At 35.9% G+C, this 14,725-nt stretch overlaps 1 protein-coding gene across 1 annotated transcript; it reads right to left on the bottom strand.

Annotated features, from left to right (window-relative positions):
- Positions 1-6,996: 6,996 nt before the first annotated feature.
- On the bottom strand, positions 6,997-9,681 carry LOC145115136 (4-coumarate--CoA ligase 1-like). The gene is made up of 5 exons (XM_079051332.1): positions 8,574-9,681; positions 8,252-8,450; positions 7,934-8,144; positions 7,708-7,810; positions 6,997-7,353 (listed from the first exon to the last, which is right to left on the bottom strand). Exons 1-5 carry the CDS (start codon positions 9,558-9,560, stop codon positions 7,234-7,236), a joined length of 1,620 nt encoding a protein of 539 aa, XP_078907458.1. The 5' UTR covers positions 9,561-9,681; the 3' UTR covers positions 6,997-7,233.
- Between the last annotated feature and the right edge of the window lie 5,044 nt (positions 9,682-14,725).

The raw sequence follows: 14,725 nt of genomic DNA on the forward strand, positions 1-14,725 counted from the left end.
GAGGTGGAGGAAGTAAAGTTCCAAGAGATTTGGGAAGATCATAGATGTCTGAACTAGACATCTTTTGGGAGATATTCAAGATATTTGATCTAAAGTCCTTAATATAACACCCAATATGAAATATTAAGGCTAGGATCCAACAACCTATTTATAACTGGAAGAGGGATGCCGTAGTCCGAGTTATAAAATAGTTGAAGCTGGTAAATGACGATTTACCAATTTCCACCATGAAAAACGAAATAATGTAATTAGGTTTTTAACTGGATTTGAAACTCCTAGATCTTTTGAGATTCATTGAACTTTTCAATGGCATGTTTCAATCTCGAGTGTGCCCTTCAGGTTTTGTGACTGGGATGCCGAGGATCACAAAACAAGGTGTGAAGTAACCATGCAAATTACTTGGTACCCTTAATATTTACCCCTCAATCGATGTGCCGGTTAACCACACGAGCTCCACCGATACTATGATAAATATTAAGTTACCCTTTGCCTACTTTGTTAAATCCAGGTTAGTGTGCCGGTTAACCACACACGCTCCACTAACTGTTTAAACAAAGTGCAAAGTGTAATTTCATGGATTAGCACCTTATTCACATTTTCCTAAGTAACTAAGATTGGTAATTTATAAGTGTTTAGTTACTTAGTATTTATCATTAATACTTTTAATGAAGGGAGAATTATAGTCCTTGTCCTACCCGTTCGGCTAACGACCCTCCACCAGTCAAGGAAGCGGTGGGTGAGAGTGGACACCCATTAAACTGCCATTTTATAGGCAGTAACCTTATACCTCCCTTATAGACCGGCTTCGTGAATGAGGCCTACTAACGGTAAGACTGACTTGCTCTTATACATATATTTATTATTAACTTATAATACTATAAAGTATAAGGGTTGAATTTTAACTTTTAAAATTCTAATGGCTAACTTGGAATTAAAGTATTCATGGGGAAAACTTTACAAATTCCAAAACTTGAGGGCAAGTTTTGAAAATATTCAAAACTAATTAATTCCATAACTTATGTGTTTAAAGTAGTTTTAATTAAAAAAAACTCTTCAAGTTCCATAACTTGAGGACAAGTTATGGAAGACTTTAAACTAATAAAAGAATGTAACTTTTCTTTATTTTTGTAACTTATGGAACTAATTAAGGTTACACATTTTATCATTTAATGAAGTGACTCTTGAACCTCCATAACTTGAGGACAAGTTATTGAGTCATAAAACCATTTAATGAGGACAAGGCTCTTCATTTTTGTAACCATTGCCAACTTTTTATGAGTTTTATGAAACTTAAATGTGACTTTTCATATAACTTGAGGACAAGTTACAAAAACACATTTTAGAATCAACTCTTAGATTAAAATGGATTGAAAACACATAATCAATTAACTTTTCTATTAATCTAATAAACTCATATGAACAAAGATAATTCACATCAAATTTTTTTTCAAGTAATTAGCATAACTTTTAAACTAATACAATTCGATTTTTCAGCTAATTTTGCAAGTATAACAAGAAAACAAGCCTTGGCTCTGATACCACTGATGGGTTTTGCGCATTCTAACACTCCTAAGTGTACATGCAACCCTAAATACCTTGGATCTATGTTTTCTCTATTATACATGCAATTATGAACTTTCCAAGGTATTACCCTATCTAGCATACAATACTTGATACTTGGGTAATCAAATGGATAGAATACATACCTTTGTTTGATGTAGCTTGTCTCCATGAAGCTTGAGTGCCTAGTGCCCCAAGTGTGACACCTCAAATGGTTCACACAACACCAAATGCACATGGAATGACTTGAGAGAAAATGGAACACTCCTTGAAATCGTCTAGCCCTCATATTCACACATTAGTGCATGATTTCTTGAGCCATGGGATTCTTTTATATGGTGGCTATTAGGGTTACACCATGTAACTCATAACTTTACCCATTCCTTATGCTCCATGGATTTTAACCTCCATGGAGTATCCATGGGTCACCCCATGGACTTAGTCCAACATAAGGAATCTTGGATCACAAGCCCACATATATAAGAATGAATGATTTACACAATCAACCCATATATTTAATTAGTCTCCTTTTGATCACTTAATTAATTCCAAATTAATTCTTGATCAATACTAATTAAATAACCTTATTAATATATTAGAACTTATAATATATTAACCAACCTTAAGTGTTATTTCTCTCATTATAGTCTATCCAAATGCATGATGCCATGCAACCCAAATAGACCATGCCGGGTCGGGTCAAGTCTTACCAATTATAGTTATGGACTTAGACATTAATCCAACAATATGCTGGCATGATATGTTATATGTGATAGTAGTAGAGTTCGGTTGTTAGGACCGAAGGGTAGGTCAGGCACCCCAGATATGTCTGACAGTATGTGATGATATGTTATATGCTAGCATGATATGTTATATGTGATAGTGGTAGTAGGAGGGGAATAGTCCCCAAGTTCGGTTGTTAGGACCGAAGGGTAGTTCGGACACCCCAGATATGTCTGATAGTATGTTTATGTTATGATATATGTGATAGTAGTAGTAGTAGGGGGTGGAATAGTCCCCGAGGGTCGGTTGTTAGGACCGATGGGTAGGTCAGCACCCCAGAACGGCTTGACACGGGTAGGTCGGCACCCCAGAATGGCCGTACGGGTAGGTCGGGCACCCCAGAATTGCCCGGCAGTATGTATGCTATATGATTGTATGGTATGTGGTATGATGGGGGAAACTCACTAAGCTTCGTGCTTATAGTTTATAGTTTTGGTTTCAGGTACCTCTTCAGCGAAGGGGAAAGACCTGGCGCGGTACCGGCACATCATACACACACGCATTGATTTTCCGCACTTGATATATTCTGGGATTGTACTCTGACATGCTGCTATTATATGTTTTGGGTTTTCAGACATGATACATTGATTCACAAAATGATACATTGTTATGCAGTTTTCTTATGAATGTTTTTATAATCCGTTAATTAAAATGAAATTTTTGGACTCGAAATTTGGGATGTTACAGTTAGTACATTGGTAGTTATCTAAATAAAACTACAGTACATCTTTATTTTCCCATTTCATTCACATTGTGATCTTCTCACATAAACGGTAATGAAAACTATATTTTGATAATGATAGTCATACTTTGGAAAATACACACTTTTACAAAAGAACAAACATAAAGAACAGTTGGGTCTTGGTAGAAGACTGCTTTAGTAGAAAATATAGGATTTTCTAGGAAGCTTACAAACATTTACATCAAATACTTACAAACTTTTATATCAAACATTTACAAGCACATTCTTCAAACTTATACAAACAATGACACTAAAATACTTATGAACTCACCAGCTTTAATGCTGACCTACGCTTTCAAAATAACTTGTATTCTCAGGTCACCAGTAGACAGGTACCGATGACCAGGTTTTGAGAAGATGGAGCACGTTCAAGACTCATCTTTTATTTTTGATTCATATTTTGGTGTCTTATAAACTACAGAACACACTTGTATTAAAATTATACTATTAATGCAATGGATGATGTTGTTGCTTGTTTTACTATTATGCATTGTTGTGATACTGTACATGACGTCCTCCGCCCCAGACGTTTCGGCCGTTCTGGTTTGGGGGTGTGATGCCCAACGGACCCAACCCAACAAGTATATAACAAACATGCAATATTCACGAAGACAGCAAACATAACATGACACCTAGTGTCCTACAACACAGTGAGAAGACTCACCTAAATCTCAAAGTTGAATCCGACTACCCGAAGAATCAGCCACCTGAACTGCCTAAACCAAACAAAAGCTAAACCTCAATCCATAACTCAAAATCTTTAAGTTTAACCAAAAGTCAAATTGGTCAAAAAGTCAACGGTCAACCACCATTGACCACCGCGTCGCGGCCAGTCCCCTTGGTCACTTCGTGTTCACTAAAGGACAAACACAGTCGCGGCTGGTCCTCGTGACCCGCACCGCGACCAATAGCTCACCACGCCATAGTTAACGCTCAAGACGACTTATTCTATTAAGCTCTTAACCCTTAACATCCAGAGCTCAAAATATCATATCTAAATCTTCTAAGGAACTTAATGGATAAAATTCCTGACTTTATCCATTACACAACCAATTCAAGTGTAACAACCAGTTATTTCGGGTCAATAAAAGTCAAAGCAGCCAATAAAAGTCAAACATGCCAAATTATAAATCAAATAATTAAATAGCTAAAGATTTAAGTTCAATATTTAGTGATTTATACCCCACTTAAAGAGTTTCCGGTATTTGGAATCAAATTCCACACCAAAACCGAAAACACCAATTGAGAAACAATTGGAACCGAAATCAAGGGCTAGACCGAAAGCACCCCTAACCAACATGCGAGGACCCCACCCTTCCGACCGAAATCAGCCTCCACCGAAAACCCTTCGGACCGCAAACCCTTTTTGGACCGAGAACCTTGATCGAAAACTCCCCTTTTCGGTTGGACTTTTAGACCGAAATCAAGGATTTCGGTTGAAAGGATAGGCCGAATCTCATTTTTAGGCAGTGGCACATTATTCTAAGGGATAAAATACACTTCCCTATGCACATGTCAAATCGATTTTACCCCATATTTATATGCCTAAACCGAAAACATACCTCATTTCTCACATTTTCACTACGAAAACTCCTCATTTTGCTCTCAAAACTCATCCGTAAACACCATATATTCATAAGTTTTGCCCAGATTATCTTCAAATCTTCATATTTCATCCAAGAACACTAAGAACACCTTCATATCTTCAAGGATACCCAAGAACAACTTCAAACATCTCTAAGGATTTTTGTAAGTATTTCTTACATAATCTAGTGTTGTCTAACACTTTAATTGCTATTTCACTAATTTACATACAATATTGGGTATAAATATTATTAGGATACGACTATTTACATTACGATTTCACTAAGAAAGGAGATACACATACAGTTTATTCATTACAAAATGGCTTTTCATTTTTCTACACGTAATCGTCAATATAGCTTTGTGAGACACACTTCAAGTACTTATCTAAGTGCCAACGAAAGTCCTGAATTATAACCAGAGTCTCCTGGAGGGAGAGCGTGACACTTGTGTATAGATCTATACGGGACTGACAATCCCGCACCTAAACTGTTAGCTACAGTTAGACCGGCAGGTCTGGGGTGACAAATGTCGTACCAATTCCGATGTCTGAAGAACGTCGTATCAGGCCATCTTAGGTCATCAAGCATGGTTATAATAACTCACAATTTGGTATTAAACAATATGATTAGTGTACGAATACATAAATAACTTCAGATAGTTTTATTTAATTATAAAACTACAACACAATATTTTACAATATAGCTGGTGGATCCAGGCACATACATTCATAGAGTTTCATACAAGTACAATTACAGTATACTATTTTACAATACAGAGAAACTTACACTTCTGGAAACATTCGTTTTATGGTTTTATGTGAATTAAAACTATGTTATATTATTTCAGAGTACAACAACACTTACAAATTTTGGTCTTAAGGTATTAAGACTACAATTCATTTACAACAGAAAATATTGGATTTTCTGGAAGAACACACTTACATTTTCAAGGAACAAATGATAGACTTTTAAATACAAAAATGTTTATGAACTCACCAACTTAATTGTTGACACTCTTTTCAAAACCACTTGTATTCTCAGGGAATCAGTAGACAGGTATCCACATAGGTTTTGAGAAGACGGAGCATCATAGTGTCACGTCTTTTAGTTTTTTTTATATACTTTTGGTGTCAAGTATACAATGATTTGAACACAAATGTAAAAACTATACATTATCAATATGATGGTTGTTGTGCTTTGATTACTATTATTCAATTGTTATGATACTGTACATGACGTCATCCGCCCCCGAACGTTTCCGCCGTTCTGGTTTGGGGGTACGACAGATTGTTATCAAAGCATTGTTTATAGTGAACTAAATATATCAAACCACACAAGATATACAACTATAAATACAATGGGGCTGAAACGCTCTGACTAAAAGTATACTTTTAAAATATAAGTATTTTATAAGAAGTATACTAACATGCATACATACCAGAAACAGTATCACAGTAAGAACTACATAAAAGTATTTAGATAAGTTGGACACTGCAGTTAAGCCTAGACAGTTATGTAATCATATCTGAGATAAATATAGTCTGATCAAGTATATTTATTTACTAAGTTAAGTCAGTGTCATGCTTGAATGTTGATAATTGGCAAGATTCGCCCCTAAACCTTCAAATTTTATATTAACCAAATATGACTTTGTAGTTAACATTTTTAGTCTCTAATCTTTAATTCAAACTTAAATGACAAAATAATTTACAATTAAGTTCATTTTCTAATTAAATGGATTACCAAAGTGTCATTCCTAATATAAAAAAATTTCACTTTGAATTTCACTTGACAAGCATTGAAATCTTAATTATTTATTTAACTTAAACCAAAATTTATACTCATAACTCGATTACTTTTATTTAATTTAATTTAATTTTTTATATAAATTCGTTTTAGAAGTAAAAGTTTTAGCCCTAAACTTACGGGTGTTACAAGTTTACTATAGTTTCATGCTCAACATATTGATTTTAGGAAACTAATGATGAAGGTTGGGATTTTTTTTTATTTTATTTATTATTTTTTTTTTTTTGTAGATATTAACTGGGAACTTGTTGACATAAACTCCATCATCATCTTAAGTACAAACAATAGTAACACCATTTGTTGGTCATATGCATAATCATAATATACCGACGTTATTGTCAATCGTTCGAAGGTTGTACAATTAATGTACTCATAGAAGATAACCTCACGTCAGTGTCACTTACTCCGACCATTCGTTAACTTACTTCGATCACCCCATAACATAGATAATGATATAATTCATTATTCAAAGTAATGGAACAATTTATTATGCATACATTATGCACTATAGTTTTAAAATTAAGTCAAAATGCAAATGCTAAGCTTCAACACAATACAACTACACCCAATAAAGTCAAATACACAAACAATGTTCAACTTAAATTTAGGTAATTTTCCTTACAGTTTTAAATCAACTAGATACAACACATCAACGTACTTTTACAAATTAAAAATTGTAGTGTGCATCATAATTGATCGTTTGAACTTGGAAGAAAAACACCCGTAAATAAATGTAGATAAAAACGGGCAAATAGATTATTTTGGAATACCAGCCGCTAGCTTTGCTCTTAAATCCTTACGAAGAATTTTCCCAGATGGGGATTTAGGGATCGTGTCGACGAAGAACACACGGTTAATTCTCTTGTAGAATACCACCTGTAATTTACAAATAAGTTATAGATGATTTCACATGTAGCAACATGAAAATAATCACTACTGGTTTGACTCGAGGTAATATATTAAACACGTTTCAGTCAAATAGGAAATATATAGGTCATTTAAGTTTGGTTGACCCTACCAATGTTTATTTTGTTTTATTATTATATTAATAAATAATTTACAGTAAATATAAATATGATATCAAAAATAATAAGTTTATTTTGTAAATAAAATTGTATATACATTTTATAATGCTTTTTAGTTGAATTTTTTTATTTAATTTTGGGCATTACAAAGAAAAAAAATAATGCAAAATGACATATGGGTTAAAATTTAGAAACGTAAAATTACCTGTTTGGAGATAAATTGTTTGACTTCGTCTTCGGTGACGGTTGAGCCGTTCGATTTAACCACAAACGCAACCGGAACTTCCCCGGCACCCTCATCTATCATTCTGAAATATGAATAATTGAATATCTATTAATTATATTATTATAAACTTTGTACACCGTAAATTCACTAAAACTACTGGTCTGGTAAATGGTAATGTCCGGTAATTAAGAAGGCGGTAACTTACGGGACAACGGCAGCATCAGATAGGTGCGGATGTGTGAGCAGCAATGCTTCAAGCTCCGCTGGAGCAACTTGAAATCCTTTGTACTTTATCAACTCCTTCAATCGATCGACTATGAAAAGCTCATCATCGTCATCAATGAACCCGATGTCTCCGGTGTGCAACCACCCGTCTACGATCGTTCTCTCTGTTGCTTCCGGATCGTTAAGGTAACCTATGATCAATTTTCACCGCCGGAACTTTTTAATTTTTATCTCAGGTAAAACAGTAAAAGAATTATTAACAATTCAGATCTATGATGATCTTCGATATTCTACTAACCTTTCATGATCTGGTCCCCGCGAATGCAGATCTCACCGCGTTGATTCCGAGGAAGAGAAGCATTCGTGTCTGGATCGACGATCTTCATCTCGGCATTACGGACCACGGTGCCACATGCCCCTGATTTGATCTCGAATGGCTCTTTGGCAAAAGCCAGACACATCGCTAACACCGGTCCTGCCTCCGTCATTCCGTAACCCTGTTATCGATCATGCAAAACAGATCAATCATCAATGCTATAGATTCGTAGACTAGATTGTATATTAGTTGAGGAAAACACACTTCCAGGTTTGGATTTGTCTGAAATGAACTGACTACCTACCTGTCCAAGCTTCGCATTGGGGAACTTCATCCTTACGGTGTCTTCAAGCTCTTTGCCTAACGGCGCCGCGCCGGACATCACCGTCCGTATCGACGATACATCGTATTTATCCACCACCTCTGCGTTTTTCGCGATTGCTAAAACTATAGGAGGCACGAACGGTCCGATTGTGACTTTGTACTTCTGAATCAGCTCCAGAAATGGAACTATATCGAATTTTTGCATGATGAGAATAGCAGCCCCTGCGCGTAATCCGCACAACAAGATCGAATTTAACGAGTAGATGTGAAACAATGGCAAAACGCACATCAGTACATCCTCGCTGTGAATCCATAAATTCGGATTTTCACCGTCGACTTGCTGTGCTACGCTCGTCACCAGCCCTTTGTGAGTCAACATGACTCCTTTTGGCAATCCGGTAGTCCCGGATGAATACGGCAGAGCCACGACGTCATCCGACGAGATGTCAACTTCAGGAAGCTCCTTCTCATCGCCGGAAGCCAACTCCGAGAAGTGAAGGCACTCTTCCGGAGCTGAATCGATGCAAACGACCTTGATCGAATTCTCCGATGCGAAGTCCTTCACCTTCGCCACATGTGCTGATTGAGTGATAATGATTTTCGCGCCGGAAGCCTTGGCTTGCTTGAGGATCTCAGAAGATGTGAAGAACGGGTTCGCCATTGTTGAGACGGCGCCGATGAAGGAAGCGCCAAGGAACGAGAAGACAAATTCCGGCGTATTGGGAAGCAAAATCATGATGACGTCACCCTTGTTGATGCCTAGTTTGTGAAGGGCAGAACCGACTTTTCGTGAGCTGAGCTCGACGTCAGCATAGCTGTATACAACACCGGTGGCGCCGTCAATCAAGCACGGTCGATCACTGAACTTGGAAATATTTTCAAAGCAATACGCGTGCAAAGAGAGATGCTTGGGTATATAAATGTCCGGCAGACGTGATCGGAAAATGGTCTCCGTCTTTGCTTCCATCGTGATGTACACTTTTTTTGTATAAACAAAGAAGCTTGTGGAATTGGTTGTGTGTTGCTGGAAATTGTTCGGGAGGAAAAACGCTTATATGGATGGCGGAGGTTGGTGGTGACTTGATCGTTGGCGGGGGTTGGTGGAGGAGGACAGGATGGTAATTAAGGGCTAATCAGAGGGGTAAAATCGGAGTGGAAGTGTGGTTGGTGGATGATGGGTTAGGTGTTATTGGTAAGGGTTGTGTTGGGTCCACCCAGTTGGGTGCCGATCGGATCAAGTTGACTTGAAAAACATAGGAGCCACTCTTGACACTTCTTTCTTCCTTTTGGCTACCAACCACACTACACGGAACACATAAACGGGATCGGTTTGAGACTCAACTCAGCCGAATCAAATTAGAACCGAAAAGTAAGTACAACATAAAAATATAATGAAACCAAACCCAGATCAATCTCTACCAGTTCTTGGGTGTCTTCTTCTTGTCTTGTAAAATTGAATATTAATGCTGTGAATGTTCTTATTATTAACAAAAGAAATAAAGAAAATGAATTTTAAACTACCATACGCCTTTTGCATTATAAAGTTGTATCCAAATCTATTACTTATTTAAATTATTCAGTTTAATTTTGTCAATTTAATAATCCTTTCTGAAGGTTTTTTTTGTCATTTGTTACACTCTCATTCAATTTGTCAAATGTCATTTTCTGATTATTTTGAATTTTTTTTTCACATGTCATTTTATGAATTTTTTTTATTTTATTAAATTCCACATATGTAATAATTGTAATAAATATAGTAATAAATTGATATCAATTTCATTAATGAACTTACATTTTAATTTAAAAATTCATAAAATTAAACTCATTAGTTTTTTTTTTTTATTTAAATTATTTGTTTAAATTTAACAAATAAAAAACATTTTAATTATAATAACTCATTATTTTTCTTACTTTCGAATAAATTCAAAGTTTTTAAATATTTTAACATTTTTATTTAGCATTTTTTTTAAATTAACTCATTTAATACATGAGTCTCACAACTAGTGGATGAATATTACATCATTAAACGGACCCCCCCCCCCCAATCTAGATAGTTAGTCCCACCTCATTTCTCCACTAGAAAATTTCCCAACTCGGATATCCGTGGTCGGGTGGGGAAGATGAATGTCTTCTAACCAATCTATAAAGTTTTGCACACGGTTAGAGACGGGGATAGCAACTTCAACACCACTTATCGGAGAGTGTACTCACTCACTTTTTATTTATCACCTCAGCTTTCCACTCACTCACCTTTCATTTACTTTTTATGTGTCATGTAATTTTTCAACTTTATCATATTTCACTTGCCACAAGCCAAGAAATTGTCATCCTTTCATTTTTTATTTTTTTTAAGAAATATATTTTATACAAATATTATACTTGTTTTGTAGGGAATTAAAAATCATGAATTTTAATGTATTTTTTTTAATTTTTTACTATATATATATATATATATATATATATATATATATATATATATATATATATATATATAATTTAATAACTATCAAAAACTAGAAAAAAATAATAAATAAATAAAAACCTTTAAGCTTTTATCCAATCAGGAGAGAAGATAAAACACGGGGAGGATTCAACTCACCCCTAAATCACATTACCTAAACCGCACCCAGAGTATGGTGGTGTGGTGTTCCTTGGTGCGGTTCCTACTTCCACTCATCCTTCCCGCACCCATTCTTTTTGGTCTTACTAATCTTTTCCATCGATTGGACTACTACCTCACATGTAATACCCCATCTTTTATACATTTAAAATGAATAAACTTTTACAATATCTTATTACATTAAGTCGTATTTTTTAAAACTTGTCACAATAAAAACATTTTCCAAAACATATTCGTTAACTTGGGGGTTACAAACTCATATAAATACACAATTATAGTAAGCAAATAAAAATTTACAAAATATCATAATCAGGAATTTATATAAACGTCACGTTATCTATCTTCTAAAACTATTCAAGCAATCCATACTTCTAAATCTTTGCTTCCAAAACTAATATACATGACATTTCAAATAAAATATATAATATGAATTGCCTCGTTAGTTACATGGTTTTAAGACTCATCAAATATCCAAACATTTCAAATAATCTTTTATTTAACTCATACTTTGCATTTTCAAAATACTTTATACAACTTTAACTTATGTCAAACGCCATGCAATGGAATATATTTACAAAGCATGTTTAAAACTTTCAATAATACTCAAATTAAACTTTATGCAAAGATATAAAATACATAATCCATGATCATAAACCGTTCAATAAAACTTGATCGCAAACAAACTTCATACAAAATAAACAAAATTATTACATGATCTTCAATTGAAAATAAATGAAGTAAAATTTACGGGTTTCCTTGTGTCTTGCATCATATAAAATGTGATCCTTAGGTCGAAGATAGATGAATGCATTCATAACATAATACAAAAACTCAATCGAGGCATAATTCGTCCAACTCAAATAAAACCCAATTTAACATGATATGTCCTTTAAAACAATCACTCATAGCAATGTTTCAAAATATGTATAAAAATAATAGCAAACTTCAAACTTTTAACCAAACCCCTAACTTTCAAAACATGTATCAAAATAATAGCAAGAGATTATATACCTTCTTGTTTACATTGACGAGATTATTTGTATAGCCTCTTCTACCTCTCTCAGCACTAGATTTGTTAATTGACTTTTGTCTAAGTTCTCCATGAAAGACTTAGGATCTCTAACATTCTTCATTGGCATTATTGTATCTCACTCTAACTCCAATCTTTTTTCTTAGTCCTCTTTTGCTAAGGAAATTCTTACGAGAGCTAACATGACCACATGCAATCTGTGAAGTACCTGATGGACACGAAACTCAATCTTTCCTCTGATAGGAAGCATGTTTCTAACCCAACATTGTATAGGAGTCTTATGGAGGACTTGTAATATTCACATCATCAGAATATATATCTTATGTGGATAAGGAAATATGCCTTTACATGCATAAACCTCGTGACCGCTACTTTCTTGCGCTAAATTGTATTCTTTACTACCTTCAGGTCACGTTATCGCATGACATTCTTATTCGTTTGTCCTTGGTTGATCGATTAGTTACGTACATATTGCACGCTTCACCTTCTTATCAGTTAGTAGATATATATATATTTTTTGGACTTCGGAACAATTTATTGTTGTAACGTCCCAAAAATTAAGACAAAAAAAATTTGTTTTTAATTTAAATAAACTATTATCCCAAAACATCATCATAAAACCATGGTGGAGCAAAGTGTATCAATACATCATAAAACATCAGAGTAATCATAAAATGCGGAATGAGGTGGTGTGTGCACTGCAATCATCTCGGGCTCTTCCCTTTGGAACCAGAAGTACCTGAAACATAAACTGAAAATTGTAAGCACAAAGCTTAGTGAGTTCCCCAAACTACCACATACCATACATAATAAACACATAATGGGCCCGGCCCGACATCGATCCCTGCTCGGTATATAGATCTGTCAGTCATCGGGGCCCTCCCGACATTGGGTCCCGCCCCGTATACATATAATCATATAACAGATAAACACATAACACATGCAATAATCACAAAGATAAATAGCATACAAAATAGTCATCGGACCCCGCCCGATAAGCATACAAGCACATAACACATGCAAGAGTCACGCAGACATCTAACATTCTAACATAACAAATCGTGGGTCGACATTGGTGCCTTCGACCCGCTAAACACATTGAGGAAACTCTCCTCTAACTGCTAAATCACTCGAATGAATCTTCGACTGCTGATCCGGAAAATCCTCACGCTATTAATATCAATAATATCCAATTATTAATAGGATTCTGACCCATAACCAAGAGTCTAAGCTACTTAGCCCATAACCAGGGTAAAAGACCATTTTAACCTTTATCTAACTTGGCCCAAAGCCAAGGCCCAACTCAACTATTCAAAAAGCCCAAATCCTAAATGGCAACCCAAAACTCAATTTATGGCCCAATCTTCCAAATTAGGCCCAAAACCCATCATGGGCCTAAATCCAAGGAAGCCCAACATGCTAGTCCCAAGTCCAAAACAAAATTCTAATAGCCCAAACTTACAAACCCAAACTATGGCCCAATACCGAGAACGTCAAGCCCAAAAGCCCATCTGCTGAGTACGCGGGGGGTACTCAGCTCGTACGCTTAGCGTACTCCATCTGGGCTAGTACGCGCAGCGTACCAGCTGGGTAAGCCTGGTGTACTCCCCAGTTTGCCACCCTACTCCATTAAGCACTTAATCGGTTGAGACCTCAAGCCAAACTCTCATATCAGGGAGACTTATCACGTAAAGTTGGCAACTTTACACTCATGCATGGGTTAATGGGACTTAAAGCTCAAAAAGAGCTTAATAAAGGTCTTAATACTTGCATGAACAAAAAAATTCCATAAAGTTTGCATTTTTATGAACATAGATCCTAAATGGAGCTAAGATCTAGCATTCGTTACTTCTGGAGTAGATCAAAAGCTCATATTTACTTTGAAAGACCCAAAAATGCCCAAGAAACACCACAAAGTAGATCTAACATAAATGATCACAAAGGTGTGAGCTTTTTACCTCAAAAAAGCTTGCAAGTGAGAATGTGATTGTAACATCCCAAATTTCGAATCCAAAAATTTCATTTTAATTAACTGATTATAAAAGCATTCATAAGAAAACCACATAAGTATATCATGTCTGAAAACCCAAGTCATAAAATAGCATCATGTCAGAGTACAATCCCAGAATATCTCAAGTGCGGAAAATCAATGCGAGTGTGTATGATGTGCTGCTACCGCGCCAGCTCCTTCCCCCTCGCTGAAGAGGTACCTGAAACCAAAACTATAAACTGTAAGCACGAAGCTTAGAGAGTTTCCCCCATCGTACCACATACCATACAATCATATAGCATACATACTGCCGGGCAATTCTGGGGTGCCCGACCTACCCCGTACGGCCATTCTGGGGTGCCGACCTACCCGTACGGCCATTCTGGGGTGCCGACCTACCCGTTTCAAGCCGTTCTGGGGTGCTGACCTACCCATCGGTCCTAACAACCGACCCTCGGGGACTATTCCACCCCCTACTACTACTATCACATA

This window comes from Lactuca virosa, chromosome 5, assembly GCF_052849685.1.
Source record: "Lactuca virosa cultivar CGN04683 chromosome 5, Lactuca_virosa_CGN04683_v6, whole genome shotgun sequence".
NCBI classification, from domain to species: domain Eukaryota; kingdom Viridiplantae; phylum Streptophyta; class Magnoliopsida; order Asterales; family Asteraceae; genus Lactuca; species Lactuca virosa.